Below are 16,481 nucleotides of genomic sequence, written 5' to 3' on the forward strand. Positions count from 1 at the left end.
GGAAAGATTCGAGACCTTTGTCCATTTTCCTGGTAATTTCATGAAAACACCCTGAGAAAATGTTTTTTTATCATTCAACTATATGCCACTGGAAGCATGTCCTTTCATAATTACAGAGCTCCAGATAAAGTGGGTAAAATACACAAAATAAATCACTATTGCCCTACTACTTTTGTGTTCATTGTGTAAATATATGCGTGGACAATTTCAAAACCCCAAAAACAAAACTGTGTGTAAGACCCCAATGCAGCCTTTTCAGCTTGCGTACCTGAATATTATTACTCATCTTTATATACTGATTAAATGCATCAACTCCACTGCAGTGAATAATGCTACATATCGCTTATGGCAACTGGCACATGTTTATCGCTGTTTAGAGCTTATCTGACATCTGACACATTTGGGGTAGAACGTGAACAGAAGAAAATAAGACTTTACCCGAAACAACATTTTTTTCAAAATGTCGATTCATTGGTTGATAAATACCCAAACGACTGGACCGAAGGGAATAAAATATATTGAATACCCAATGAAAACTGTCAATACCCAATGTGAATGATAACATGTGTAAATACTAAATTACCCACCAAATTATCTGGAACCCTGTAGATATTATCTGTATGACAAGACATCATGATACGATACATAGGTGTCATCAGTACAATCATTAGTTACAGCCCTAGTTCTATAAGCCTGTTCCAAGAAAAAATCTTAGCGCTAAGACAATCCAATCTCATATATAGTACTCAAAAACTATTAAGGACACCTGATTCTTTCTAATTACATGTACTATAGTTAATCTGTCATAACTATGGTAATTGAAAGACAGGTGGTCCTCAACTATTTTTGAGTAGCATATACAAAGGGGTTGGGGGGGGAAGGGGGGGTGGCTCAGGTCAAGTAACAAGTTGGATTCATGTAACTCAAAACAAACATTTATCTGTTTACTAAAATATTATGATGTATATCAATCTCGCAGTAGTTCCATTATTACACAGAGATACATATCATTACTTACAATGTCAAGAGAGCTAGAGGCCATGCAGCAGTGTAGTCCATTTAACGGGGACAAGACTCAGAGAAATCACAAGTCCAAGCAAACTTGATTACAGTTGTTCAAATAGATCACTTAATATAGAAATATATCTGTCAACTCTAATGTATGACGTATGTCAGGCCAGCAGTTTATGTTTTCCCCAATACCTAGAGACAAACATGCTTCTGATAAGTGTCTAGACCTTAAATGAAAATTGGCTTCAGATCATGGAGCACAGTCCCTCTTTTATACTTATGCAGCCTAAGACATTCATTTTTATAAGACTAGTCCAGAGGACTATTGTAAACCATATTACCAAGTTGGTTGTTGGTCCTGCTTGAATGAGAAAAAGATGTTAACTATGTTTGGATTTTCTGTCAGTTTTACTCAATTCCAACTTGAAGCAAAACTGAAGCATTGAGAATTGGTTCAGAATTATAGCCCTCAAATGCTACTAGTACTAGTCTATGAGGACTACCATCATTGGATTATTACAAGCCTTCAACACAATAGAGTAGTCTCAGGCTAACAAACTTGCATGGATTTCGAAGGCTGTATATACGGTCGGAGTGCTAAGATTATTTTTTGGAAAGGGCTTATCAATATGAACTGAGCCGAAGCTGCAACACATGCAGCCTCCAACTGTCTACACATGCTCAAGACTTGAACACATCGTGAGCAAAGAACGGTAGAACTAAACACAGTTGAGATTACCACTAACACACAGCACTCACTGGCTTAGCAGTCTACAGCAGATACACACACATACAAACTTCAGCACCATTGATAATCAACACGAGAACAAAATACAACATAGGAACTCAGTTTAAGCTAAAACAGTCATGCTAAACTGAATAATAAATGCAGCACATTTGTAAGCTAGGGCTTAAAGCATTATGAATAACTTGGATGTATGAATCACCGTAAGAGCTTCTATTTCTATACAGCAATGGCAGAAAGACAAGATGCTTGGGAATATATATGCGTCAGGCCCTACAAGCAGATAACATTTGCTATCTGGAATGAAAAACGTTTGATATATATGTATAGTTGCTAAACTTTGATTTTATAGCAATATATAAATTTTGTATTGACTAAATCATTCTTAATGCCAGTCATATATGCCATTTGAAAATCTACAGAACTATAGTATTTTGAATGCTCCGGATTTATCAGTTGAGTGGTTATTCAAGTGGGAAGAGTTATCTACCCTGTCCTCCAGAACACATGCAATCATTGTGACAGACAAGCAGGGTGTCAATACTGTTGCCATGGTGATAGGTGGGCAGTGGACACTGTGAGGCATCATTACTGATTCCTTGTTTCACATGACTGTGTTTGAAATAAACGGGAAAGTCAAACATTCCTTGGATTCAAATATACTACTCTAAAGAAGTCAAAGAAAACCTGACAGATTAACTATAGTAATATGAAAGAATTGAGTGCTCCTTAACTTTTTTATAGTACTATACATGAGGCAATACCCACGGACAACAGAGCCTCATTTCTGACTCTGTGGATCGTTTGGTTGAGAAAAGTAAAGTCTTCTACTTTTGCCACTTGTCGAAATCCAGTGCCAATTAACCTTTTTCGACGTGTACACGTGACATGCGAGTCAAGTAAGAAAATAGTTATTACTCTAGAAAGATAATTTATTTTAATTTTCGCAACTGATATTTCAAAACAGGTCTGTTTCAACAGATTTTGTTTTATTTTACATTTCTTTTTATCAATGTCATTCAAGGTAGACACAATTTTATGGATAACAACTTCTTTAATACTGTAAAAAGCGACGTTTCGGTATAGAACCTTACACCGTTGTCAAGCAAGACTGAATAAGGGACTTAGTAAAGAATATATATAGTAGGTGGAGGATTAACAGTAACGACAATTGCATATATAATGCCTTTCAAACAATTTAATGTCATTCAGTCAATGCAAATCATGGAATGAATAATGATCCCTACTGGCTAACCATGGTGGGACAATCACGGGACTTTTAGAGGGGGAACCATGTAACTAAGTCAATACATGTAGGCAGTGTTGAAATGCAGACATGAGAAGCCGAACAGAATGGAGACATGACTCTTTCAAGAACTGATAGATGCAAGTGGTGAAGAAATGAAATGAAATTCCTGCGACAACAATCTCAAGACGTGTGTAAACACAATGCAGGAATTTGTCAATGTCGGCTATACAAACTGGGCCCAGCCCACATGTTTTTTTTTAAAACAATCAGTTATGTATACATGAACAGTGAACATAGATGAAGGCTGATTATGCATGTAGCTCATATTATCGTACAATAATAAAATCACTTTCTGCTAGACATGCAAGAAAGGAACAAGATTTAATAAAAGGAAAGACTAAGATCTAGCTTAGATTTGCAGCCATACAAATACAAGTTGCATTTTCTTTGTATATGATATCACAATATTTAAAAATGCCCTTTGTCGTAGATTTAAGTAAAGCAATAAATATGTTTTTTACTCCATTTTAAATTAACTGGTTGTTTTCTACAGATGTTGCGGACAGATCTTATCACTGATCAATATTTGCGAGCTGGTTGAGCTATCAACTCCATATTTTGAGAGATCATGCACACATTCACTCATATTACAAATTCCAGGAGGAATTTAATGGAGCAAGTAATGTCTACCAAGGATTTGTGTGTGCACGGAACGGATGTAATGCTATGCAGATCTGTCTGGAGGGCCCCAGTGGGAGCCTGGAGAGTAATGAGAGTTGTAAGGTAAGTAGTATGCCAGGTATCCCTAGGGGTCCATGAGAGAGGCATCGGGGGCGGTGAGAACATAGGGGTCTACCTGTTCCGGGGTGGCTGAGCGTAATCTCTGGGCAGCTGATTTCTTTGACTTCTTCTTCTCTTCTCTACTATGGTGCTCCTTGTGGATCAACCGCATTCGGTTCTGGGTCTGCAACACAGAATCATTTGGTTAAAGGGCTTGCAAGAACACAGCGCAAATTGTTAGTCTAAATACTGTAAATCTTGAAATTAATGCGTCTCCAAATTAATGCCGACTCCTAGCCAAAAATGCGACTCAAAATCAATGCAACTCCCCCCACGCCATCCCCAGTGGAATGATACATATCCTTACATTAATCTGATCAAACAGTAAGTAGCACTGCCTATTAGCACTGAGAAAAGCATTTCTCATAGCAATAAACAGTGTTTTCCTAAAAACAACACACAGTTTATATGTGTATTCTGTTGACTGGCATTAAGGAAGTAGGTAGAATACTCAAGTTGGTATTTCCGCTATCCAAAGTGTGCAGTGAGGCCGTCTTATTGTTGAAAGTCATTTTTGAGACATAAATGCAAAGCTTCATTTATATTAGCGAACAAAGACAATTCGCATTTTTCGCATTTAATTCACGCTCGCGTTCAATTCAAGAGTTACAGTAATTAGACTGTAATCAAGGTAATATTACAAAAGTTTATCAAACAATGGATGGTGTCATTGATGCAGTAAACCCACCCAATGAACGTGCTATTACAATCCAAGAACACACAAATGAGGTAACCCAGGAGAAACTACTTTTAAAATCTCTATACAACGATGTGATGCCCACTCACTCACAAAACTATTGGACCTGTGAAGATCCGTGATAGAATAGCTCTTTAGCAACCCATGCTTGCCGTAATAGGCGACTATGCTAGTCGTAAGAGATGACTAAAGGGATCGGGTGGTCAGGCTGACTTGGTTGATGCATGTCATCGATCCCAAACACGTGGATCGATGGTCATGTTGTCAATCACTGGATTGTCTGGTCCAGCCTCGATTATTCACAGACCGCCGTCATATAGCTGGAATATTGCTGAGTGCGGCATTAAACAACAAACAAACAAACAAGCAAACACAAAACTACTGAACAACGTTTGCATAGCTGTTTTAAAAGTGGTTTTCCGATACACAAGTGCTCATGTAAACAAACATGGCTGCAAATAAATTGGCTCGCAATACACAAAGGCACAAAGGCATCGTATTCCTACAAGTTACCTCAGTGAATGAAAACATGTCTTTAACTTATTAAAGAAAATGAAAAAGAAATTATTACTCTCACATGACTCCTTATCGTAAATATCATATATTAGGAACAAAAACATGTTTTATTCTCCTCAAAGGCCAGCCACTGGTGGAGACACATACAGTACAAGGGCTCCACCTACCAACTCCTTCAGCCAATGACAGGGACACATACAGTACAAGGGCTCCACCTACCAACTCCTTCAGCTAATGACAGGGACACATACAGTACAAGGGCTCCACCTACTAACTCCTTCAGCTAATGACAGGGACACATACAGTACAAGGGCTCCACCTACCAACTCCTTCAGCTAATGACAGGGACACATACAGTACAAGGGCTCCACCTACCAACTCCTTCAGCCAATAACAGGGACACATACAGTACAAGGGCTCCACCTACCAACTCCTTCAGCTAATGACAGGGACACATACAGTACAAGGGCTCCACCTACCAACTCCTTCAGCTAATGACAGGGACACATACAGTACAAGGGCTCCACCTACCAACTCCTTCAGCTAATGGTGGGTGGAGACACATACAGTACAAGGGCTCCACCTACCAACTCCTTCAGCTAATGGTGGGTGGAGACACATACAGCACAAGGGCTCCACCTACCAACTCCTTCAGCTAATGACAGGGACACATACAGTACAAGGGCTCCACCTACCAACTCCTTCAGCTAATGACAGGGACACATACAGTACAAGGGCTCCACCTACCAACTCCTTCAGCTAATGACAGGGACACATACAGTACAAGGGCTCCAGGTACCAACTCCTTCAGCTAATGACAGGGACACATACAGTACAAGGGCTCCACCTACCAACTCCTTCAGCTAATGGTGGGTGGAGACACATACAGTACAAGGGCTCCACCTACCAACTCCTTCAGCTAATGGTGGGTGGAGACACATACAGCACAAGGGCTCCACCTACCAACTCCTTCAGCTAATGACAGGGACACATACAGTACAAGGGCTCCACCTACCAACTCCTTCAGCTAATGACAGGGACACATACAGTACAAGGGCTCCACCTACCAACTCCTTCAGCTAATGACAGGGACACATACAGTACAAGGGCTCCAGGTACCAACTCCTTCAGCTAATGGTGGGTGGAGACACATACAGTACAAGGGCTCCACCTACCAACTCCTTCAGCTAATGACAGGGACACATACAGTACAAGGGCTCCACCTACCAACTCCTTCAGCTAATGACAGGGACACATACAGTACAAGGGCTCCACCTACCAACTCCTTCAGCTAATGACAGGGACACATACAGTACAAGGGCTCCAGGTACCAACTCCTTCAGCTAATGGTGGGTGGAGACACATACAGTACAAGGGCTCCACCTACCAACTCCTTCAGCTAATGACAGGGACACATACAGTACAAGGGCTCCACCTACCAACTCCTTCAGCTAATGACAGGGACACATACAGTACAAGGGCTCCACCTACCAACTCCTTCAGCTAATGACAGGGACACATACAGTACAAGGGCTCCACCTACCAACTCCTTCAGCTAATGACAGGGACACATACAGTACAAGGGCTCCACCTACCAACTCCTTCAGCTAATGACAGGGACACATACAGTACAAGGGCTCCAGGTACCAACTCCTTCAGCTAATGGTGGGTGGGGACACATCCAGTACAAGGGCTCCACCTACCAACTCCTTCAGCTAATGACAGGGACACATACAGTACAAGGGCTCCAGGTACCAACTCCTTCAGCTAATGGTGGGTGGGGACACATCCAGTACAAGGGCTCCACCTACCAACTCCTTCAGCTAATAACAGGGACACATACAGTACAAGGGCTCCACCTACCAACTCCTTCAGCTAATGGTGGGTGGAGACACATCCAGTACAAGGTCTCCACCTACCAACTCCTTCAGCTAATGGTGGGTGGGGACACATCCAGTACAAGGGCTCCACCTACCAACTCCTTCAGCTAATGGTGGGTGGAGACACATACAGTACAAGGGCTCCAGGTACCAACTCCTTCAGCTAATGGTGGGTGGAGACACATACAGTACAAGGGCTCCACCTACCAACTCCTTCAGCTAATGGTGGGTGGGGACACATACACTACAAGGGCTCCACCTACCAACTCCTTCAGCCAATAACAGGGAGACATACAGTACAAGGTCTCCACCTACCAACTCCTTCAGCTAATGACAGGGACACATACAGTACAAGGGCTCCACCTACCAACTCCTTCAGCTAATGACAGGGACACATACAGTACAAGGGCTCCACCTACCAACTCCTTCAGCTAATGACAGGGACACATCCAGTACAAGGGCTCCACCTACCAACTCCTTCAGCCAATAACAGGGACACATACAGTACAAGGGCTCCACCTACCAACTCCTTCAGCTAATGACAGGGACACATACAGTACAAGGGCTCCACCTACCAACTCCTTCAGCTAATAACAGGGACACATACAGTACAAGGGCTCCACCTACCAACTCCTTCAGCCAATAACAGGGACACATACAGTACAAGGGCTCCACCTACCAACTCCTTCAGCTAATGACAGGGACACATCCAGTACAAGGGCTCCACCTACCAACTCCTTCAGCCAATAACAGGGACACATACAGTACAAGGGCTCCACCTACCAACTCCTTCAGCCAATAACAGGGACACATACAGCACAAGGGCTCCACCTACCAACTCCTTCAGCCAATAACAGGGACACATACAGTACAAGGGCTCCACCTACCAACTCCTTCAGCTAATGACAGGGACACATCCAGTACAAGGGCTCCACCTACCAACTCCTTCAGCCAATAACAGGGACACATACAGTACAAGGGCTCCACCTACCAACTCCTTCAGCCAATAACAGGGACACATACAGCACAAGGGCTCCACCTACCAACTCCTTCAGCCAATAACAGGGACACATACAGTACAAGGGCTCCACCTACCAACTCCTTCAGCTAATGGTGGGTGGGGACACATACACTACAAGGGCTCCACCTACCAACTCCTTCAGCTAATGGTGGGTGGGGACACATCCAGTACAAGGGCTCCACCTACCAACTCCTTCAGCTAATGACAGGGACACATACAGTACAAGGGCTCCACCTACCAACTCCTTCAGCTAATGACAGGGACACATACAGTACAAGGGCTCCACCTACCAACTCCTTCAGCTAATGACAGGGACACATCCAGTACAAGGGCTCCACCTACCAACTCCTTCAGCTAATGACAGGGACACATACAGTACAAGGGCTCCACCTACCAACTCCTTCAGCCAATGACAGGGACACATACAGTACAAGGGCTCCACCTACCAACTCCTTCAGCTAATGGTGGGTGGAGACACATACAGTACAGGGTCTCCACCTACCAACTCCTTCAGCTAATGGTGGGTGGGGACACATACAGTACAAGGGCTCCACCTACCAACTCCTTCAGCTAATGACAGGGACACATACAGTACAAGGGCTCCACCTACCAACTCCTTCAGCTAATGACAGGGACACATACAGTACAAGGGCTCCACCTACCAACTCCTTCAGCTAATAACAGGGACACATACAGTACAAGGGCTCCACCTACCAACTCCTTCAGCTAATGACAGGGACACATACAGTACAAGGGCTCCACCTACCAACTCCTTCAGCCAATGAGAGGGACACATACAGTACAAGGGCTCCACCTACCAACTCCTTCAGCTAATAACAGGGACACATACAGTACAAGGGCTCCACCTACCAACTCCTTCAGCCAATGACAGGGACACATACAGTACAAGGGCTCCACCTACCAACTCCTTCAGCTAATAACAGGGACACATACACTACAAGGGCTCCACCTACCAACTCCTTCAGCTAATAACAGGGACACATACAGTACAAGGGCTCCACCTACCAACTCCTTCAGCCAATAACAGGGACACATACAGTACAAGGGCTCCACCTACCAACTCCTTCAGCCAATGACAGGGACACATACAGTACAAGGGCTCCACCTACCAACTCCTTCAGCTAATGGTGGGTGGAGACACATACAGTACAGGGTCTCCACCTACCAACTCCTTCAGCTAATGGTGGGTGGAGACACATACAGTACAAGGGCTCCACCTACCAACTCCTTCAGCCAATAACAGGGACACATACAGTACAAGGGCTCCAGGTACCAACTCCTTCAGCCAATAACAGGGACACATACACTACAAGGGCTCCACCTACCAACTCCTTCAGCCAATAACAGGGAGACATACAGTACAAGGGCTCCACCTACCAACTCCTTCAGCTAATGACAGGGACACATACAGTACAAGGGCTCCACCTACCAACTCCTTCAGCTAATAACAGGGACACATACAGTACAAGGGCTCCACCTACCAACTCCTTCAGCTAATAACAGAGACACATACAGTACAAGGGCTCCACCTACCAACTCCTTCAGCTAATGGTGGGTGGAGACACATACAGTACAAGGGCTCCACCTACCAACTCCTTCAGCCAATAACAGGGACACATACAGTACAAGGGCTCCACCTACCAACTCCTTCAGCTAATGGTGGGTGGAGACACATACAGTACAAGGGCTCCACCTACCAACTCCTTCAGCTAATAACAGAGACACATACAGTACAAGGGCTCCACCTACCAACTCCTTCAGCTAATGACAGGGACACATACAGTACAAGGGCTCCACCTACCAACTCCTTCAGCTAATGACAGGGACACATACAGTACAAGGGCTCCACCTACCAACTCCTTCAGCTAATAACAGAGACACATACAGTACAAGGGCTCCACCTACCAACTCCTTCAGCTAATGGTGGGTGGAGACACATACAGTACAAGGGCTCCACCTACCAACTCCTTCAGCTAATGACAGGGACACATACAGTACAAGGGCTCCAGGTACCAACTCCTTCAGCTAATAACAGAGACACATACAGTACAAGGGCTCCACCTACCAACTCCTTCAGCTAATGGTGGGTGGAGACACATACAGTACAAGGGCTCCACCTACCAACTCCTTCAGCTAATAACAGAGACACATACAGTACAAGGGCTCCACCTACCAACTCCTTCAGCTAATGGTGGATGGGGACACATACAGTACAAGGGCTCCACCTACCAACTCCTTCAGCTGCTGAGCGAGCTTCTCCTTCTCTTTGGTCAGTCGGTCCATCTCCTCTGTGTTCTTCTGCTTCTTGGTGCTGGTCATCTCCAACAGAGCTATATTCGCATCCTTCTCACATATTGCTGCCTGGATTGCCTCTTGTCTGAAACACCAAGGCATGTCAGCTTAATGTGGGAGGAAAGCCAGAAGTGAAGCTGATCTTAAAGCCCCATCTGCGGTAGTAACTACCGCACTCTAGTGGGCGGAGCTTATACAAGTGATCTGACAGGTCAATATGACGTCATGATAACACATACATTTCATTGGTTAATGCGTAAACGGGTGACGTCATGTAAACACCCACCCACGTGGGTCGTTTGACAACAAGGACGTAAGTTTTAATGGTAATATAAATATCTACCAAACGATTCCAAGACTTTTCAACAAACGCGTACGTCTTTGGTTTCAAAACCTACCTGCCATGTCGTCTTCACATCTTCATAAAATGATACAGTGGAATATCCACGATTTATCCAACACAGTCCAACACACAAATTATATTTCTATAGATCTCTGGACGAGAACGAAATACGTTTGTCGTGATGCATATGAGCAGTGTAAATGAACAAGAAACATAATATGTGTTGGGGCACCAATCGTTATCCTGTGATGTACAGTATATCTGCAGTTTATAAATAGCATTTCTCACAATATATACGGCAATCGGTGATTTCAACAATGTTTTTCTTCGTTGTGTTCATCTTGCCTCATCTGGAATCTGGATGACAACGATCGTGTAGAAAACCCTGGTAATGGTCAAACATATTTTCAAGTGATAAAAGTAGTTTTTTGTCGTTTCCGTGACATTCTTTCATTGCCAAGTAGATCTAGCAATGTATTTTGGCAAAGTCACACTTGTCCGATGAAGCCCTTATGCTGAAGTAACTCGATCCGTGAAACTTGGTGGGTCCCAGTGACCCACATCCCTGTTGATTGGCATGCCAAGTGTCATTTGCATAAGGCCATCCATATTGTTTGTATGTGTTTCTCTCCTCAAGCCTAAACTAACCAGAGAGCGGGCGGACGAAATAAAATATATTACTTATAAAAAAAATCTCTTTCAATAATTGTGTAAGTTATTTTATGACATTTAAAAAAAGTGTTTAACACTTGGTACTAGAATCTAGTCTATGAATTAAGTTATGATGTAGATCGATTCGCTTTGCTTCGGAAACGAATTTTTAATAAACAACGGAACAAAGATAAAGTTGACCTGGTTCTTTTATGACGGTGCAATGGTAAATCTAGTAGTATTTCTTTTATTAGATCGGTGCGCAATTTTCCACAGCGTCAGCAAAATTGAGACACGAAGACATATTATTTCACGTCGGAATGGAGATATAAATAATAAAATACGGACAGCCTCACAGACTTCGAAACGATGTTCAGATAAATATTAGTTCACATTAATTCTGTCATGTGAAAATGGGTTTTAACATTATTTTCATCAAGCTTACATTCAGGTCGCTGGCTACTTCGGCATTAACACATGTTTTGTCTCGAAGCTCAAAGCAACAATGTTTCTCTCAGATACATTTTTCTCTCCATTCATGACGAACATCTGTCAAAATTTCAATGCCTCAACAATCTTCCTGGGCAGTTGAATTCAACAATGTAATACACACGGCCTCATTCACGGCGTCATCGCAAAAATTCCTTCCAAATACCCACCTCGTGTTCAGGGTTACGACCTTTGGATAAATTAATAAATTAATTTGCATTTTTAGAAAAGATTTTTTTTCGTGAATATTATTATTAAAAACTATCCTGTACATGGTACTTTTGGATTGCACTGCGTATTTCTTTTCTTACTTTCTAAAAAAAATTGTTTTCCCCTTTCTGACCACGCGATCTCCTAGCAACCACGCCCCATGAGCGCATCGAGTTGCTGCTTACAACTGTCAAGAACTTTTCAATTTCGCTTGTCTTCAATATGAGCAACAAAACATTTTCATGTGAAGCCTAATTTGACGAAGATTTGTTCGAGATATTCAGGGAGCCTTTGGTCATTTCGATAATGACATTGGTGACTTTATCGTGGAGAAAGTTCCAATTCAAGATGACATCATTCCGATTCACAACTCGAATCGACAAGATGGCGCCTCTCTTCCCGCCCTTGCAAGTGCAACAGAAACTTTGATAAATTCAGTGCCGATTCTTGCGATTAGTGAATCAATGTGACAGCTAGATTTCATAGTGGAACCAGATGAAGCCGAATATGTATGTTCACACTTCTTTTGTCAACCATGCGTGACACGGCACAGGCAATCGCAGTTAGGGAATGGTGCGGCCACCATGTTGCAGAAATTCGTGGATTTGAACACATTGCTTCTGGACTGAGCTAAATAAACGAAGTGTTTGGAGACATCGTAGATACTTGGACTTGAAGAAACGTAATTAAACGTTGCAGCAGATGAAGGATTTGTGTGGACAAAACGGGAAAGGGATCCCAGATTGTATTTCATAACTTGTGCGCGAAATGTACCCAAATACCCCGAACAAACATACATGGGACAAGTGTGGATCTAATGATCAAACTCAGTTTTGTGTGTGAAAAGTCTGTGAAAGAAAAGGAAATTCATAATTAAAGTTGTCTTGGAATATAATTATGTATTGGAGTTTTCGTTTATCGTAAGTACAATATTATCTGGATACGCCTTCTGTAGGTCAAAAAATCAAGTATATTTCGTTACTTATTTACCAGTTGCTTATGTGCATTGTCATGTTGATACACGTGACATATTCATCTATTGTAGTCAAGCTGAGAAATATTGGCGGAACTTCTGGTGCTTCAAATTAGGCCCCTTCCTAAACACTAGTTGAAAATCTGTGTAATAATTTAAGTTTTATGAATATAAACTGATTATTGTGTGGCACAAATCTAACTGTTGAATGCAAATGACCAAAACTAAACAAATATCTGTAATTTTCGGATTGAACTGAAAGAATCGCGTCGTCAATTTCGTATTTAAGTATCGTTACGGTTACATTAACCGAAATTGATGTTCTGCTGCTGTTCTGCCGTAAAAATATGCAACACAATTCCCTTTGACCACAAATGCATTGAATGTGTCACATGAACATCTGACCATGTGCTTTGCTATTTATAGCGCTAACGTAAATAAACTCCGCCCACTGTGATCGATGCAGACGCCAAACACGATCGATTCGATTTTTTATGATAAAACTACAGAAAATTTATTGACTTATATCTTAATATGGAGCCATTTATTGTATCCATGGTTTGTCATTCAAGTTGATACGAAGTTTGACGGTCAATGGTGATCTTGTTCCCGTATGGTTTTCAAAAAACCTCTCCCGACTCTCGGTTGTGTTTACATTGTCAGTCATTGTTCGAAACTGAAACACCGCCACCTTGCGGGCTATTTATAGTCAGGGTGGGGCTTTAAGTGAGTTGGGTTTAATGCCGCCTTAAACAGTATTCCAGTTATATCGCGGCGTGTCAGCTTAATGTGGGGGGAAAGCAGGTCTCAGACATTTATCACTTCGGTGAAACCCAAACGCACGAGTATGGTGGCATGCCCAAGTAACGCAACTCTGCACAGCAAATTGCGGCGCCTTAAACGACTGGGCCAAACAGCTGGTCTTAAGTCGTTTACCACTCTGCGTCAAAGGAAAAGGATACCCAATCATGTATATAGATGACATCACCTTGCAGGAAATGACCAATCAACTATGACCAGGTACCTTACTTGATTTGCTTTTTCATCAGAGATTTGTAATTAAATAGATATTTTCAAAAGGATAATAATTGTTCACTTACTTGGCTTGTATTTATCGGACTAAAAGTATCAATAGAGGATATATTGATCATGTTGATTTCTTTATGAGTAGTCACACCAAAGTGCTTTTGATTTATCAGTTCATCGTGTATCTCAGTCAATGCTTGTGACAATGATACAGGAGCACACACACACAATGAAACATATTGCTGTAGTTTCAGCCAGAATGAAATGCTTCTTAAATGCATTTGTGAATCTGGTATTCATGCCAAAGTATGCTAAGTTATCTGGACTATATACTATATAGCACCTGACTTCTAGTGACTATGATATTGTTCTATTATACACATCTACCATTAGCTGTTGCTTCAGTTAATAAAGTTTTGTTGTTAAAATTATAATTTTCTTCTTTTCTCTAACTTAGCAGGGCACGTTGAAATTTCAAGTTTACTTCCCCTTGGGCAATTAGGAAATATTGGTATTTGAACACCCCTGCAAATAGAATCAAATCCCCTGTGACAGGTATAGAGCACTAGGTGACAGGTGTAGCGGAAATTGATCTATTGATCAACAAGCATGAAATACTCACATCCCCCGCCAATATGACATGTCGGGTGTGTGCAATGCATTAGCTCCTGAGAACTGTGTTCACTGAGCCTTTTTGTAAAGATATATAGTACGTTTTTCAAGATCTGCTCCGGAAACGAGGACTACTGCCATTTTCAGTCTAAATCAAAGTCGTTGCCATGGAAACTCGAAAAATAACTTTTAAAAAAAATCCCAAACTATCAAAAGGCACAAGTTCACCACTAGACCCATCAATGTGCAAAATATGGTGAAGAAAAATGGTACGGTTTTCAAGATCTGCTCCGGAAACGAGGACTACTGCCATTTTCAGTCTAAATCAAAGTCGTTGCCATGGAAACTCGAAAAATAACTTTTTTAAAAATCCCAAACTATCTAAAGGCACCAGTTCACCACTAGATCTATCTATGTGCCAAGTTTGGTGAAGAAATATCGAACGGTTTTCAAGATCTGCTCCAGAAAGGAAATGTGACGGACGGACAGCACCCATTCCTATATCCCCCTTCCACTTCGTGGCGGGGGATAATAAACATATTTTGGCATCTACACAATCAGCAAACCAATCATGATTGAGTGGTGCACCACTACCAGAAACCCAGGCTTAGCGGGCAACACTTTCACCACTAGGCTACACACACAACCGCTGTGTACTGCATGAAAAGCCTTGTGTACTCACTTCATCTCAAACACTTCTTCCAGGTGTTTGTGTCGCTCAGACTGCAGACGGCGGAGACGAGCTTCCTTCTCCTCCAGCTGTTTGGTCATCCCGGACACTTTGGCAGTCAAGTCTGCCTTCGTGTGCTGCAAAGATGCCTGGTCACTCTTCAGGATGTCGATCTGAAACACACACACAGACGTCTTCTAGCTCAATCACACAGATATGTCTAATTGTACACGAGTATGTCAAATTGCACACACATATGTACAATTGCACACAAGGATGTCTTAATTTCACAGTAGTAGGTCTAATTCAAAGTCTAATACACAAGTTTCTAGTTGTATTTGCACTGCATCAACTTCGTGTCATGTCGTGATACTTTTTCACTTTTCACCCAGTATTCTGATGGCACTGTTTATCTTGTACACAGTACACTATGTCGCCATGTCGTGATTTCCTCTGCATTAATACTCCTCACACTGAAGCAGGGCACCAAATGTCAGTTAGTTAGATGACAAACGTGATAAATTAACAACCATCACTGGCATCCTTAAACACAGCCTCACATCATCCAATACACCAGCAAATCAGGTTTGTCAGTCAGTCCCTGCTGAATTCCACAACGGAAAAAAAATTATCACACAGTAAATTTTGATAAACTCTGAATCAATTTGCATGAATTTTGAACGAAGTTTTGCAAACTCTAAAGCTATTTTGCATAAATTAAAGGTGTTTTTTTTACATATTTATCCATGACTTGTGAACCTTAAGACATTCTTCAAGGAATCTCAATAGAAAAGGTGGAATCACTTAGAAACTTAACCTGACTATTAATTTAACACTTTCATAATTATGAAATTTAGAGGAACATAGTATTATTCTAAATTGACACAAATTTTCAAATATTTTAAATAATTATTTGCATTAACACAGAAATTAATACAACAAGTATTTGTCACAGAGTGACGAAATATCCCCCGCCTGTACACCATAGTACCAAATATGAAGACAATCCAGCGATTAGTTCTTGAGATATTGTGGCAACACCGTTTTCCAACTCCAAAAACAGATTTGCCTGCTGTGACCTTGAAAATGGGGTCAAGGTCACCAAATCTGACAGGTGTATGCGGTGTCTGTATATACACTATAGTTCCAAATATGAAGACAATCCAGCGATTAGTTCTTGAGATATCGCGGCAACACTGTTTTCTAACTCCAAAAGCAGATTTGCCTGCTGTGAC

General features: G+C 42.0%; 1 protein-coding gene across 1 annotated transcript in view; it reads right to left on the minus strand.

Moving 5' to 3' along the window:
- Positions 1 to 1,500: 1,500 nt before the first annotated feature.
- The window catches only part of LOC139444875 (ERC protein 2-like), a 63,558-nt gene continuing 48,577 nt past the window's right edge, over positions 1,501 to 16,481 (minus strand). Inside the window, exons 13-15 of the mRNA XM_071225874.1 lie at positions 15,259 to 15,419; positions 10,210 to 10,357; positions 1,501 to 3,969 (exon numbers count right to left, since the gene is read on the minus strand). Of these exons, the coding sequence (XP_071081975.1) occupies positions 3,811 to 3,969; positions 10,210 to 10,357; positions 15,259 to 15,419 (468 nt within the window). The 3' untranslated portion in view covers positions 1,501 to 3,810. The remainder of the gene's footprint in view (positions 3,970 to 10,209; positions 10,358 to 15,258; positions 15,420 to 16,481) is intronic.

The sequence above is a fragment of the Haliotis cracherodii genome, unplaced genomic scaffold, assembly GCF_022045235.1.
Source record: "Haliotis cracherodii isolate W230 unplaced genomic scaffold, xgHalCrac1.p SCAF_6, whole genome shotgun sequence".
Lineage (NCBI taxonomy): Eukaryota > Metazoa > Mollusca > Gastropoda > Lepetellida > Haliotidae > Haliotis > Haliotis cracherodii.